Source organism: Amblyomma americanum, chromosome 6 (genome assembly GCF_052857255.1).
Source record: "Amblyomma americanum isolate KBUSLIRL-KWMA chromosome 6, ASM5285725v1, whole genome shotgun sequence".
Classification (NCBI taxonomy): Eukaryota; Metazoa; Arthropoda; class Arachnida; order Ixodida; family Ixodidae; genus Amblyomma; species Amblyomma americanum.
The window spans coordinates 115,052,405-115,068,828 of record NC_135502.1 but is presented as its reverse complement, the minus strand read 5'-3'; the positions used below and the strand labels follow the sequence as shown (position 1 = coordinate 115,068,828).

General features: G+C 49.2%; 1 protein-coding gene across 1 annotated transcript in view; it reads right to left on the bottom strand.

Annotated features, from left to right (window-relative positions):
- LOC144095472 (all trans-polyprenyl-diphosphate synthase PDSS2-like) overlaps positions 1–16,424 on the bottom strand; it is a 51,182-nt gene that overhangs the window by 16,912 nt on the left and 17,846 nt on the right. Inside the window, exons 2-3 of the mRNA XM_077629200.1 lie at positions 6,440–6,767; positions 5,287–5,517 (exon numbers count right to left, since the gene is read on the bottom strand). Of these exons, the coding sequence (XP_077485326.1) occupies positions 5,287–5,517; positions 6,440–6,767 (559 nt within the window). The remainder of the gene's footprint in view (positions 1–5,286; positions 5,518–6,439; positions 6,768–16,424) is intronic.

Genomic DNA, 16,424 nt, shown 5'->3' with positions numbered 1-16,424 from the left:
TCATCGATGGCAGGTGATGTTTATCGCTTGGGGGTGTCAATTACTTTCCAGACGTGCTTTTAACATAACTACATTGCCCATCCACGTTTCAGCTACACAGCACTAGAGAAACGGCTGACGAGAAAGACGATTGCAGCAGTATCACGAATGAAAGCCTATTCAGGCATAATTTGGTACAGTACGAAACAGTACTTGACAAACTCCGTCAAAAAAGCAGTGCCATATCTTTTTGGAGGCGTTAATGTGAACCAGCAGAACACCGTCGGCACCTCACCAGATAGCAGCCTCACCTTCGCTCCGCTCCCCTACAACCCCTACAACGTTGCCCCTGAACATCGATCCCAAGCTTGAGCCTGCCCACACACGCGAACTGCTCTCTCTTTTGCATCGGTACCACAACTGTTTCGCGACGACATCACGAGTTCGCCAGACGCCCGTCGCCAAGCATAGAATTATTGTCGATACCGCGACGCCCCCGATTCGCCAACCGCCATACCGCGTTTCCTTGAAGGAGAGGGAAACCATACAAGAGCAAGTGCGGGAAATGATTAACGACGACGTCATCCAGCCATCCAACAGTCCGTGGGCCGCCCCCTGGAGTACTGGTCAAAAAAAAAACGGGACCCTCTGATTTTGCGTCGACTACAGGCGACTCAATAAGGCGACTAAGAAAGACGTGTATCCACTACCTCGCATCGACGACACTCTCGACCGTCTCCGTCATGCCCGCTATTTTTCGTCCATCGACTTGAAGAGCGGATACTGGCCGATTGAAGTGGATCAGTGCGACCACGAGAAGACCGCATTTATAGCATCGGATGGACTCTACGAGTTTAAGGTCATGCCGTTTGGCCAGCGTACAGCGCCCGCGACATTTAAACGAGCCATGGATACTGTGCTCGCCGGACTGAAGTGGCAGACGTGTCTCGTGTATCTAGATTACGTTGTCATCTTCTCCAGCACTTCCGCTGACCATCTTGTGCGCTTTGAAGCGGTTCTTGAAGCTCTTCTGACAGCCGGACTCACGCTCAAGGCTTCGAAGTGCCGCTTCGCATACAGTGAGCTGAAGCTCCTATACCATGTCGTCGGCCAAATTGGTGTGAAGCCAGATCCAGAGAAAACGGCTGCCGTAGAGTCCTTCCCTCCACCATCCGACAAGAAGACTGTCCGCAGCTTTATCGGCCTCTACGCGTACTTCAGACGTTTCGTTCGCAACTTCGCCCAGATCGCAGCGCCACTTTACCGCCTGACGAAGGATAGCGTCACCTTTGAGTGGATTGAGGAGGAGCAATCAGCATTCCGCCAATTAAAGCACGCCCTTGCAGCGCCTCCCGTACTAGGCCATTTCGATCAAGACGCCGGCACTGAACTCCACACGGACGCCAGCAACCAAGGACTAGGGGCAGTGCTTGTGCAATTCCAAAACGGCGCCGAGCGGGTTATTGCCTACACCAGCCGAGCTCTTTCGAAGGCGGAGGGCAATTACTCTACAACTGAAAAAGAGTGTCTCAATGTCATTTAGGCGATCACCAAATTCCGGCCCTATCTGTGCGGTCACCCTTTTCGCGTCGTGACCGACCACCATTCGCTGTGCTGGCTCGCCAATCTCAAGGATCCCGCAGGCCGCCTTGCTCGGTGGAGCCTGCGGCTACAGGAGTACGACGTCACCATCATCTACAAATCCAGCCGCAAACATCATGATGCTGACTGTTTGTCTCGAGCCCCCGTGAATCCGGCGCCAGGGGTGATAATGACGACGAGGAAGGCTTCCTTGGGGCATTGGACACGGCAGGTATGGTTACTCGGCAACACAATGATCCTCAGATTCGTCAGCTGATGGCACACCTGGAAGGCCACGAATACGTGGTGTCTCGCGTTTTCCTGCGTATTCTGCCGACGTTCCGGATTCTGCACGGCGTATTGTACAAGCAGAACTTCGACAGAAGCCCGAAGTCATGGCTCCTTGTTGTGCCAGAAGACTTGCGCACCGAGGTGGCTGAAGCTTGTCACGATGATCCTACAGCTTGTCACCTTGGCTACAGCCGAACACTTGCACGCATTCAAGAAAAGCATTATTGGCCGCAACTTCCCAAGTACGTCTGTCACTACGTAAAAACATGTCGAGAGTGCCAAAGGCAGAAGAAACCTTCTGCACGACCAGGTGGACTTCTCCAGCCGCTCGACCCACCGCATGCTCCGTTCCACACAATCGGAATGGATTTTTCGGCCCATTTTCAACGTCGAAGTCGGGTAACAGGTACATTATCATAGCCACCGACTGCCTAACCAGATACGCCGAGTCCCGAGCACTTCAGTCAGTGACGGCTGCTGAGGCAGCTCAGTTTTTTATTGAGTGTATCGTGCTCCGTCATGGTGCCCCTGCAGTTCTGATCACTGACCGGGGTGCCGCGTTTCTGGCGCCGCTCGCACAGGAGATCCTCCGTCTCAGCTGCACCACCCACCGCCTAACTACGGCATACCACCCGCAAACCAATGGGCTGACGGAGAGGCTGAACAAGACGATGGCTGACATGATCGCCATGTATATGGACGTCGCCCATCACAGTTGGGACAAGGTGCTACCCTACGTTATCCTCCCCGTATAACACCGCAGTCCAGGAGATGACAGGTATGTCCCGTTTCCAAATGGTGCATGGCAGACAGGTCACCACTATGCTTAACGCTATGTTGCCACACGAGCCGTCTGTCTACTTAGTCGATGATGCCCGTCTAGTCTGCGAGCGCGCGGAGGAAGCTCGGCAACTCTCTACTCCGCCTCCAGCACCAACGGCATACAGACGCTCGTCGGTACAATCTCCGTCGATGTGACGTCCATTTTTACCCTGGGGACAAGGTCTGGGTGTGGGCGCCGGTACGCCGTCGAGGTGTCTCCGAGAAACTCATGAAGCGCTACTTTGGCCCGTATACGGTTCTTCGCCGCATCGGTGAGTTGAACTACGAGGTGCTGCCCGAATGAATGTGACCGTCATCTCGTCGTTCCCCCCGCCCTGAAATTGTGCACGTTGTCCGGCTTAAACCATATTACGCGCGATAAATGCCTGCATTTCCCACTGCATCTATATCAGCCAGCGAGATTTCTGGGCCACTGTGTGGTTTTCCGCAAAGCCTATGACAACGGTCAAGTGTCCAGAGAGGCCGGCAAAATTCTGCAAGCAGGCAAGGAGGACGTGCCTAACGACCTAGTTGGCATGGGCACCCGCTCATAGTGGACTCACAGGGAACGAGATTGCCAACGAGGTCGCCCGAGGCCTCATACACCGGGCCCCAACGCAGGCAGACTACTCCCTGTCCAAAAAGCGAGACTTAACCACATACAGTGAAGTTCTAGAACACTACAGAAGGGGGAGGAAAACCCTTCCTCCCCCCATACATCTATCACAAAGAAGGAAGAAGTAATCTGGCGAAAACTGCAGACGGGTACCTTCCCAAACGCATATATCCTACACAAATGGCATCCTGAGGTGCACTCTTCCAAAGGCAAAAACTGTGAAGGCATAGCGATCCTAAATCAAATGCAGTGGGCTTTCCCAGCGCTAAATGGTCTACATGGAAACAAAGAGTCATGGGAGTCCTTCCTCCTTAGCCAGGAGGAACAAGTCCAAAAACAAGTCATCGGTCAAGCCCAGGCCGCCGCCGGAAGTCAACTGATTCCGGCTGACGTCTAGGGGGGAGGCAGACGGTGAAAGAGGGAGCTGCGCCTCACCCGATCACCCATACTCTCTGACGGGTGCAAATAAGGTGCTTTCTCTCTCTCTCTCTCTCTCTCCGCCAAGTGTTTTTTGCTCTCGGGTTAGCATCGGGACGATGCTTCTTTATAGGTGGAGGTAGTGTAGCGAAGAGAAGGTTGAAGCGCGATTGCCGCGTGCCGACGACAACGCTGCTGCTGGCGGACCTGCCTGTTTCTGTGTTCTTGTGTTCCTGCTATCACCACCTGTGCTCGCCGCCGGCCTCTACGTCAAGCAAGCCGTGATTATAGGCCGATTTCTTCTGGGTTTAGTGTACGATTATGATGTGGTACTTTTTGCAGATTGCCAAAAGGAACTACCATTCCTCTCAGCAGTAAGTGGGAAGGAAGCAGCAAACAATAGGTTCGACTTAAGCGTTGAAAAATCGGGCGTATTGATTAGATCAAGTACCAATGAAGGAACGTGAAATACCGTTTGTAGAGAAGTACAAATATTTGTAGGTGTCAGTAAATTATGAGAGAGATTATTTAACGACCGTGAAGAACACCTCGAGATGAAAGAAGAGAGGAACGCGGAACTAATGAAGCGCAAAACACTCTGGGGATATAAGAGATATGAAGTAATGCGAGGGCTGTGGAACGCTGCAATGGTTCCAAGCCTGACATTTGAGAACGAGGTGCTGTGCCTAAAATCTGGCGTGGAACAACGACATTATTCAAGAAAATACAGAAAACGATGCTGTAGAGGGGTTTGGGACGGTTGTATTACGAAGCTCGGAAGGCCGCGAGCGAAAGTATTTTTTGAAGAGAGGCTAAGAAAAATTGGTGAGGAAGGGTGGGCAGCCAAAGTCTTCAGTCAATTTACAATAAAAACGTTAACATGTGTTGGAGGGAAAAGGCTGGAAACCCTACGAGAGCGAAACCGACAAAGCAAAATGGAACCAAAAAATTGGAATTCAAATATTCCTTGCATGAGTTACAATTCGGAAAGATCGCAGCACGGAAGGAAACGCTCTAAGATAGTTCGATTGTGTCCTGCTCTTTGAAGCTAAATTAAGATCGCCTTAGACCGAAACAATACAGAAGTAAGCATGAACAATGGCACCATATTTGTGTAGCATGCAGGAGTAGAGTAGAAAACATGGTCGGCTCACCAAAAGGTCTGGTTTTCAGGCATAGTGAGTGCAAAGTTAGCACATGAGCAGCAAAGACGCCCAAAAGAGGACGGTTGCGTAAAAGCAGAACCAAGATGATTGCACGAACCACCGCAGCAACTGAAATATTATAGCTGAGAAGAAAGGAAGAAAAAAAGCTTAGACTGCAGGGCGAAGAACAAGGACCAGAATCTGGCTAAAAGTAAAAAGAAAAGTAAAGCATCTACTTTAAATTACTACTCAACCTGGCAGTCGCTATCACCTAAATTCAACGGGGATACCATTAAGATCTATCTGCGGTGTGAGCTGCTATTTACGAAATCAAGTGTTGCTAAAGTGGTGTGGACAAGCATGCAGCCTACGTGGGCACCAGAAACAAGGTTCCTGGAATTTTTATACCTATACAACAGCCTCAGCCTGACCCACCTGAAAAGCGAGGGCGACGTGCTTGCCCAGCTGGTAGACCTGGTCCTGGAGGTCCTTCTGATGCCCGGCGACCATGGCGGCCGCCCTGTACGCAGATGCCAGCAGGCTGCACGTCTTCAGGTGGGTCTTCGCCTCCCACCACATGGCGTCCACGAGGGGCACCTCGCTCAGGTCGCTCTCGAAGTACGACCGCACGTAGTCTTCGACGGCCTTGCCGAACACGTCCAGCATCTGCAAAGCACAGGCATCGAGCCATCGTATGCCTTTTGCCAGCTGTTTCTAGCGCTCTCAAGATATCTCTCGGCTAGTTTTCTCGGCCAGTCCGCCTTCAAAGCGACGCTAGACAGCGACCCCTGTCAACGGTGAAGTGTTTTCTGCTGCAGGAAAAACATGATGAGCCAATTTTTTTTAATTGAAAACGGTTTTAGAAATGCGTGGTTTAAATTGCGACTCCCCCACACCCTCGCTCCCTACAAGACTGGTCCATACATCCGTCCCTGCTACTCTAAAAACGTAGATCTCTAAACAAAAAGGCAAGCTCTACTGGCCATAGAAGCACGAACGAACAGAAGCTTTGCCGCAGTGTCGACATGAAGGAGTGTTGACTGTCCGTGACCTTAAACGTCATAGTAAAACAGCACAAGATTTGTGCTTGCTTCTCCTGTGTGGACGACTAAACGCTTGTTCATAAAGGCGCTCTAGAAATAAATAACTGATAATTAAAATCACTCTCAAAAGATTTTGGTGCTCGGGAAGACATTTTATGTTGAAGCCTACAGAGCCGGTGGGTTTGTTTTCTGGTTTATGGTGGTTTAACATCCCAAAGCGATTCTGGCTATGAGGGACGCCGTAGGGAAGGGCTCCGGATATTTTCAACAACCTGGCGTCTTTAACATGCGCTCACACCGCACAGCATACGGGCTTCTAGTATTTCGCTTCCATCGAAATTCGACCGCAGATGCCGGGATCGAACCCGCGTCTTTCGGGTCAGCAGATACAGCGGCGGCAGAGCGCGTAGGTGGCGGCACCAGCGGCATTGCGACGGTTGTTCGGAGAATCCCGATCAACACTGCGTCAAAGCTCCGCCGGAGAGGCGTGAAAGATGGAAGCAGCGCAGGCTATACTGTGTGGATTCCGCACACGGTCTGCGCACCACGGGAATGCCAATGTCCGTGGTTGTCTGGAAGGCCTTGGCGAAGAAGAAGTCTCCGGCGAGCACGGTCATCTTGTTTCCGGTCTGGACATCGTCCAGCACGAGCGGGTCCAGACGGTCCCGCTCGGCGACGGCCACGTTGCGCGCCGACGCGTGGATGGTCTGCGCCGCGTGGAACTCCTCGGTGGCGCTGACCACCAGCTGCTGGCGGCGCAGCACCACGTCCAGGGGGTCGGCGTTGCGCTCAGCCGTGCCGCACGCCTTGATGAACAGCGACACGAGCAGGCCCCGCGTTTGGATGTTGGCGCTCTGCTGGAACAGGAGCTGCCTGCGCAAAGAAGACAGAAGGACAAATAAAGGACAACTTGAGGAAGGGAAAATAAGGCCGCACTGTTAGCACCCGTTCGTACCGCAACCCGGCGCACTCAGTTTAAGTTAGGCGCATAGGGCTGGAGCTCCGCTCAGGTGGAAAGATCCTAAATGGTGGCTGGTCAGAACCCTTGCCCTAGCGTTTGACCGCATATTAATATGCGGGAAAAATGATAAGCTGCGACATTAGTTCACTCCTGAAGGTTAAGGGTCGTTCTATGAGCTTTAAAACGAAACGTAATTATCGGTGCACTCACTCCTTGGTCCCAGAATGGACTGTTAGTAAAACTGTTATAATTTATACTTATGCTTTATACTTCACAGTCTTCGACCAGGGTACTTCCTTAGACATGCGTTTCAGTTAAGTTTCACTTTTAATATGAATATGCCTGACGAAAATAGATTTCGTGCAGCTCTCAAGTTAGACCACATTCTCACAGCCGGTTTTTCGCTTCCTCCGCCGCCCCAGTCGCCGCCGGAGCCGACGGAGGGGGATGTTTTTGGATGTGTTGTTCACACAGATACATATCAATATAAAATGCATTAAAACAGACACGAATGTCAGCAAAACGATCCGGTATGGAATGTTACTAGCATGACGGATTTATCTCCTTCAGACACTCATTGAGTTCTGCTATCGAGAAAAATCTGAAAATTTGCATGTGCATTAGCCGATACTGGTAAAATATTCTCCAAACTGTTTTGCTAGTCTAATTCTCAAACGTTAGTATAAAGAACAATCTAGCAAGCCGTGGCAAATCATTCCTGTATTGATAACGGAGTTCATTACCTCCTACGTATGCTCGACTTCCTTCACATCGGCCAGAATAATGTCACTGTCGTGCGCTCAGTGCTTTAATAGCAGCTTGCTACATTCGCATAAATATGATTTGGTGCTGTACGCGTGGTGTTTCGCTCTAAAAACTGTGAAGTTGCGCAAAGTTATTCAACTAATTTCATACTTTTGCCACCACTTGCGAGATCGCATCGTTTTTTCTGTGATAATAGTCAAGCAAAGCAACCCAAGCAGACAACAGACGACTTTCACCGCACCTTCGGCATCTCCTTCGGACCCCGCCGCCCCCGGCCCCAACTGGTTTTACGGTGTCCGGCGCCTCTTTCGATTAGAACACCGCACCGCTCCGTTGCTGCCGCGGTTTTCGGCTCCGTAGCCGCCGCGCCGTAGAGGAGTCCGGCTGTGAGAATGTGGCCTTACAGTGTGCCTTTTTGTATGAGTGAAAATAGCTGGAGCCTAGTCAAGTAGTGGTGAACCGCCATATCTGGCGATAGTTGTTTTTTTAGTCTTCATTCCTTGTTTCATTGAGAATGTGGCCTTACAGTGTGCGTTTTTGTATGAGTGAAAATAGCTGGAGCCTAGTCAAGTAGTGGTGAACCGCCATATCTGGCGATAGTTGTTTTTTTTAGTCTTCATTCCTTGTTTCATTGAGAATGTGGCCTTACAGTGTGCGTTTTTGTATGAGTGAAAATAGCTGGAGCCTAGTCAAGTAGTGGTGAACCGCCATACCTGGCGATAGTTGTTTTTTTTAGTCTTCATTCCTTGTTTCATTGAGAATGTGGTCTTACAGTGTGCGTTTTTGTATGCGTGAAAATAGCTGGAGCCTAGTCAAGTAGTGGTGAACCGCCATATCTGGCGGTAGTTGTTTTTTTTAGTCTTCATTCCTTGTTTCATTGAGAATGTGGCTCACAGTGTGCGTTTTTGTATGAGTGAAAATAGCTGGAGCCTAGTCAAGTAGTGGTGAACCGCCATATCTGGCGATAGTTGTTTTTTTAGTCTTCATTCCTTGTTTCATTGAGAATGTGGCCTTACAGTGTGCGTTTTTGTATGAGTGAAAATAGCTGGAGCCTAGTCAAGTAGTGGTGAACCGCCATATCTGGCGATAGTTGTTTTTTTTTTAGTCTTCATTCCTTGTTTCATTGAGAATGTGGCCTTACAGTGTGCGTTTTTGTATGAGTGAAAATAGCTGGAGCCTAGTCAAGTAGTGGTGAACCGCCATATCTGGCGATAGTTGTTTTTTTTTAGTCTTCATTCCTTGTTTTATTGAGAATGTGGTTTTACAGTGTGCGTTTTTGTATGAGTGAAAATAGCTGGAGCCTAGTCAAGTAGTGGTGAACCGCCATATCTGGCGATAGTTGTTTTTTTTTTAGTCTTCATTCCTTGTTTCATTGAGAATGTGGCCTTACAGTGTGCGTTTTTGTATGAGTGAAAATAGCTGGAGCCTAGTCAAGTAGTGGTGAACCGCCATATCTGGCGATAGTTGGTTTTTTTTAGTCTTCATTCCTTGTTTCATTGAGAATGTGGCCTTACAGTGTGCGTTTTTGTATGAGTGAAAATAGCTGGAGCCTAGTCAAGTAGTGGTGAACCGCCATATCTGGCGATAGTTGTTTTTTTTTAGTCTTCATTCCTTGTTTTATTGAGAATGTGGCCTTACAGTGTGCGTTTTTGTATGAGTGAAAATAGCTGGAGCCTAGTCAAGTAGTGGTGAACCGCCATATCTGGCGATAGTTGTTTTTTTAGTCTTCATTCCTTGTTTCATTGAGCATTGGACGCATGCGACACCATACGGCAATTTTGTTTACACTTCTCGCTTTCAGACGAGAATTTCAAAAGCAGAGGCTGCTACAGTAACTCGTAAAACAGCGTATTTTTCTACCAGATGGTTTTCTCCGGCGCAAGACAGTGGCGCGATGCCGCCGGACGCCATATTTGCGGTGCACGTAGTATAAGAACTCCTTCGCAAGCAAGCTTTCTTCGCGTGCCAATCTCGGATTGCCGCTTGGAATCCACGTGCTTCGGAGATTTAGCCTGCTGTCCCGCGCGCGACAGCCGCAGGAAACTGTGTCATAAACGAATTCCGCTTAGAAGGGTCGGCTGCGCTGTTTGCACCCGCTTGAGCAGGTCCAGAAACGGGCCCGCTTCCGCTCGATTCCAGAACGGAAGCTAGGACAGTGACCGATGATAGCGGTGCTTCCGTCAAACCGACGAGCCTCATGGGGAAACATAACTAATACATATACTCCTCACCCACCAATACTCCGCGCTGCAAGAAATGTTGAAATTTAAAGACATTTAGTCCGCGAACTGTATGCCGGAAGTTACGGTTGGTGACTGAAGAAGTGCTTTGGTTTGGGCTAGTTTGTTGACTGCTAAAGTTGATTCTGAAGACGGCGCAAAAGTGACAAGGACAAGGAAGGCACGTAAACAACAGTACAGGGGCCAACTTTAAACTGAGGTTTATTCGCCCGAACCATCGCATTTTTATGAAGTGCCCGAGCCGTATCACACAAGCCTGTCACGAAAAAAAAAAGAAACATTCATAACGCAGACTATTGGTGCTACTACTGACTGGCAGGAAAACAGTTCAGATGAAGCAAACTTCGAACTGAGTCTCAAGATTATCTGAGCGCAGAAAAAAGGTCAATAACAACCAGGAACGCGAATCCGTTCGTGCAACAGAAAAATACGCTTGTCCAAGGCGAACAAGACGCAGTTTTTTTCTTGTAATACTCCTACATTAGCAAAAAAAAAAGCAATTGACAATGAAAAATAGACATCACCAACAAGAACTCGGAAAGAATTGCACTTGTGCCTTGCTTGTCCTTGTCTGTTTTGCACCGTCATCAGAATCAACCTTAGAAGCTAGGTGACTAACTCGGCATGTACCTCCACCATTCACTAGCAACAGCTGATCGTAGTGGACTGTTGGAGTGGAAAATGGCTGTTGTCAGAAGCCCTAGAGTATAACAGACGAAAACAGAAAAGGAGTGTGAACCCGATTGGGTTCGAACCCGGCCACGGCGGCCGCGTTTCAATGGAAGCAACAGGTTTTTTTGTTTTATATCTTTGGATGATGTTGTACCGGAGAAGGCTGAATACGGCCCCCTGAGGTACGCCCTTCTCTGCTGCGTGAAACGACGTTGAGCCGTTTGGAGTACTCATAAATCTTTGCCGTTGTCCTAAGTAGCTTTCAATCCACTTGAATAATTTCCCACCAAGACAAATACTGGCCAAGGCTGCCAGCATGACGCGATGAAAAACAGTCAAACGCAGGTGATTGACTACTTAAAAGATAGGCGCGGAGGTAGTTTTACTGCCATATCTGTGGACATAAAAGACTTGTACTATTCCCTCCCGCATGACGACCTGTTAAGCGATGTCAGAGATTGTATCGAGGCCCATGGTGCCGTCAAATTTCAAAATGCTTCAGGCGTGGCTGTCAGTAGCTTCTTGGAGCTGCTGGACACTTACCTGAATTCCACCTTTGCACAGTTCGAAGACCACATTGTCTCTCAAAGAAACGGGATTTGCATTGGTTCTTGTGTCGCGCCCGTACTAAGCGATATATGCCTTGGTGTCCGGGATCGCAAGATACGGGAACGATGCGCTGAGTTTGGCATAGACGAAGTGTTTAGGTTTGTAGACGATTTTCTCGTAATCTTGAACGACGAAAACGGTTGTGCAAATACGCGAGTGCCCGAAGTTTTGACAATGTTTTCAGAGTGTCTTCGACCGTTGGAGGTTACTCATGAGCGGCCAGCCAGCGGCCACATTAGGTTCTTAGATTTAGGACTGTACTTTGGCTCTGATCACGTTTGCTGGGCCTGTGAGCCGAGAGGTAAAAAACCAGTCCTCCCGTATGCCTCAGCGCACTCAAAGCTTGTGAAGAGGGTCATTGTGAAGTCGTGCTTTGTGAGCGCTCTTGAGAAAACATGTGGGCACCGTAAAGAGGAAGCCTTTCGAAGCCAAGTGGGTCGTCTTGAGCAAGCCGGATATCCAGCGCATCTCCTAATTGCTGTTGCAGAGGGCATACTGAAACAATCGCGAAATGGGCCCACCACAAATGAACGTCGAACAAAGGCAGCTGTGATACCATACCTACATGCAGTATCACACAAACTGAAAAGGATAGGAAACAGAGCGGGAATTGATATTTTCTTCTCGGCCCCGAAGAAACTGCATCAGTTGTGCAGAGGAGTAAATTCTGACACCGAACGTGAGCCCGACTGCGTGACGAGGCACCGTCCGCGTCTCGTCGATTGCGAAAAAGATGTCGTATATTCAATTCCCCTGTCGTGCGGCAGCATCTATATAGGCCAAACAGGGAGATGTCTGAACACAAGGCTACAAGAGCACAAAAGGAACCTAAGGGACCCAAACTCAGGGGAACTCGCCTTACACTGCAGCCAGTGCAAAGGCTGCACCCCTGCCCTTGAAAGCACAGTTATTCTTCGTAAGTGTCGGGACACCACCACGAGGTTGATAGCAGAAGCTCTGGCGATATCAAAATGCGCAGATAAGTGTGTCAGCAACCCCTCTGTGTGCCTTAGTGAAAAAGAAATGTCATTTCTGAACGCCAATGATAGGACGAAAGATTGGAGGAACGGGAGACAATTCCGATAATCGTGCCACGAATGCGTGAGGTGATGTGTTGGTTTCTGTTTTGTTTTGTTGTTTTGTACCTAGTTCTTATATAGGCTGGCTCAGAGCAATAAAACACAGTTGTTAGTCTGCGCTTGTGTTTGCGTCCTTCTCGTCTCGTATTTGTTACTGCTGCGCTGCAATTTTTCCAGCAGCCCTGATGTCAAGAAAGACAGATGTCGGGATGCGCCAAGCAGGCCGGTTCTCTTCAAGTAACGAAACGAGGGCGATTACATCGATCGCCAGCCTGCTTTGGCGGAACCCGTTCATTTCTTGGGTTTACTGTTCACGGCTTTCAAGTAACCTTGTGATTCGCTTGTAGATCATATTTTCATAAGCTTACCTAAGTAACTCAGTAGGGCAATATGGATCGGAAAGATGCGTAACCTAATGGCTGCTTTCCAGGTTTCAAGAGGGGCACGACATTCGCCAGCTTTCATTCCGTAGGGACCTCACCAGTCATACAAACAGCCCTGAAATATTCGAGGATGTGGGGGCGCGAGTTGTGAGCTAGCTTTGAGACAGCTTCATAGCTCAGTTTGTCATGGCCTGGAGTCATGCACCTGTTTGACTCGGTTATAGAGGTACTCAGTTCCTCGATCGTGAAGGGTAGGTCCAAAGCAAGCGTCGCCACCTGTGCGTCCCCGGTTGGCCATCTGCGCAGAACGCCAATCGCCTCGATCCTGCTGACATAAAGTCTGGAATAATTGGTTTTTGAGGAAAGGAAATGGCGCAGTATCTGTCTCATATATCGTTGGACACCTGAACCGCGTCGTAAGGGAAGGGATAAAGGAGGGAGTGAAACTGTTTTTCATGTAACTGTTGTTTACATGGAGACAGTGCGGTGACGAGGGGCTCATTGAAGGTAAGCATTTCTAGACTTGTGCTCGCGCTTCCTTCCTGCTGTGAAATTCGTCGAAGTGGACGTGACTGCAGGGCTGCCAGAGGGGACGACGACAATAGCGTCCCCACGTGTTCGAACAGGAATGCCGGAAGCAGCGACGATAGCGTCCCCATAGCGACGATAGCGTTCAACAGGAATGCCAGCGACGACCATAAGCGTATTCGTTCCGGTCCTCGCCAGGACGAAGTGCGGTATCAGTGTGGTCCCCTTGAGTCATGCTGGATTTGAACAATTGCCCGCGTGCCGCACCTGCGACAGAGCCCCCACGTTCCGGTCACCAGTCAAGCTATTTCGACACCTGCGGGGAGACAGCCTGCATTCCTGTGTCATGCATCTGCCCTCTGGACGCACGTGCGCGGCCACCTGGAAGCCGAGGGGACGACAACGTGATCAAGTCCTGTTCCCTTTACCTCGACCGAGCTGCGAAGAAACATCAGGACCGCCCTGCCGTGGGTGGTACCATCCGTGCCATCGTGTGATTGGACATCATTCTTCGAACTATATTCCCAAGCTAGGGATCTGGGGAATACGAAGAGTATTTAAGGAGCTGCTGGTTTGATGACAAAGAGCCCCCCCTTCTTGAGAGGTATCAGAGACTCCCGACTCCTATGAAGCTCTCTTTACTGAGAAGCACTCTCAGTTGCCCGTACTTGTACATAATGCAAATAGTCCTTGTATAAAGTTTTCTAAGTTTTCTTCCTCCGATCGTCCTCGTCTCTTCTCCGGCCCAGTCACGCTACCTGAATCCCAACAGACTCCTCTCTCCTTCAGCAGGCCTGTTATTACTTCATCCTCTGCTGCCGCTTTTCCCTACGGCATTAATTTTAAGGCTTCTTCTGCTTCCTCTTTTATTACAACCAGAATTGTTATTCATTTAGCACTGCCACTTACGTCACGAGCAGTCCATGTGCGGCACAAATCCATGCTGAGTTCACCTGCTACTGCACCTGTATACCATGGCCCAACAGCTAATGATATTGCCCTCTTTGTCTCTCACTGAGCCCATCTGCTTCTCGGGCATGCTTGAATTCTTAATTGCTCTTATCCTGTACTGTCGCTATTCAATCGCCACGTTTTTTCTTCTTAAGGATAGAAAGTTGGGCGGGTTCGTTCGTGCGATACATAGTAAAATCAGCAAAAATGATCACGGACGAAGAAAGGACAAAGCAAATCAGTATAACCCTTTCTGCGTTCGTCTTCATGTGAAATGTTGTTGCTATGCAATTTTTCTTACCCTTTACATTGTTCTGACGTGCCTGGCTGTCGTCGCCCCGGCGGGACGATCAGCAAGCGCCAGTTCAACAAGCCCCAGACCGACTTCTTAGCATTTGATACTGTACTAAAAATAGTTATTTTTTCTCGACTGTTGTGCTTTGGGGCCTCCTTTGTGATGTAAAGCTTCCTCAACCGTTTCCATTCTTATACCCTTACATCGCTTAACTTACACTTATCGATTAAAGGGCTCTCACTCAATATTATATTCGAAGCCGACAGACCAAACACGTTTCGATAAACAATGTTCTATAGGAAGTTAGCCTAGTTGGCTGTCACCAGCGCATTAAATCGCAAAGAACGAGGAATCGAAAAAATTTTTTTTTACTACGGCAGCAGTATAGTCATTTTCGGCGAAAGACCGTGGTATCTCTTTGTGTGCGAAGCCTCCGTCTCCAGCGCCCTAGCGGATCGGAGTTGAATGGGGCCCCTTCCGGCCACTCCTCGGGACGGGAAGGTGCCTCTTCCGTAACACCCTCTTGTGGGTGCACCTCCGGAAACCCACAGCTGAAAATGCATCGCCCACTTACGAGCCTCACCTATTTACCGCCACACTCCAAAGGACAACTAATAAATAATAATAATTGGTTTTGGGGGAAAGGAAATGGCGCAGTATCTGTCTCATATACTGCGCCATTTCCTTTCCCCAAAAACCAATTATTATTTATTAGTTGTCCTTTGGAGTGTGGCGGTAAATAGGTGAGGCTCGTAAGTGGGCGATGCATTTTCAGCTGTGGGTTTCCGGAGGTGCACCCACAACTCCGAAATCAAATTCCATCATCATCATGATCATCAGCCTGACTACGCCCATTCCAGGGCAAAGGCCTCCCATATATCTTCAATTTACCCTGTATTGTACGCCAGCCGCGTCCAACCTATCCTGGCAAACTTCTTAATCTCACCCGCCCACTAACTTTCTGCCGCCCCCTGCTATGCTTCTCTTCTCTTCGAATCCAGTCTGTTACCCTTAAGAGGGCTCACCAGCTACGAGGCAACTCAGATTTGAACTTTTTCTGTCGATAGATGGCAGCACTTAAGTACCACAAAAAGGAGGGAACTTCTATTACCCCTCCAGGTGTGTAAATTCTACCGGGAAATCTCCTCGACCGCGACACGAAAGTATTAGTTCTTCCGCGAAGAAAAAGTAGGGCCGAGAAATTTCTGTGTATATCCTGCCAAAGCAGGGAGACGGAAGCACAAAAGAATAACCCGGCTCAAGGGGTGGTGTCCACAGAATGGACCTTTTTCCAGTAACCTACAAGTCAGCTACCACAAGGAAAAGTACGTTTTCCGGTTTGGATGCCCCTAAGCTCCCTCGCATCTTTTCTGCGAAAATACATTTACAATGATGGGGTGGGGCATACAGCCTGTAGTTAGAAGCAGTGTTGGTTAGCCTGGACAGAACAGATGAGTGTAAGTCATCTTTTGACACACCTTTGGAACACCTCCCCTTCCGCACTTTGGCCGGCTATTCCGTATTCCGCGTATTTCTCCATCGCCACATGCAGTACAAGCCTGGTTACCGTGCACGAGTGCGGACGCCGATTCGACGACGCGGCCTCTGTGAAAAGATTTTGCGCTCTCATTGTTTACACTGCCAGTGTTTATTTTGCATTGTCTTTGCTGTTGTTGACCTTACTTTTTGTTTAAGCATCCAGTCGATGCGTCTTTGACAAAAGGAATGCCGCGAAACTGTTGTACTACTTGTTTGTTCGAGTTCAAAACCGTTGGCGCGCAGGAATATCACTTTGTTATGCGAGATGCGATAAGCTTTGTCTAGAAGGAATGCAGCCAGGCGCAACTACAGCGCCGAACACTCGGTCACTCGTGCGTGCTCTGGACTGAATGCGGTCTGTTCTGTGTCTGTACGGTTCGGCTGGTTGTTCGTGACGCTGTGCTTATTACTGTGCTGTGCTCTTATTACTGTGCTGTGCTGTGGTGTGCTGTGCGTGCTGTATTAGTAGTGTGCTGTGTTCTTATTACACGCAGCATATTAAGAAATC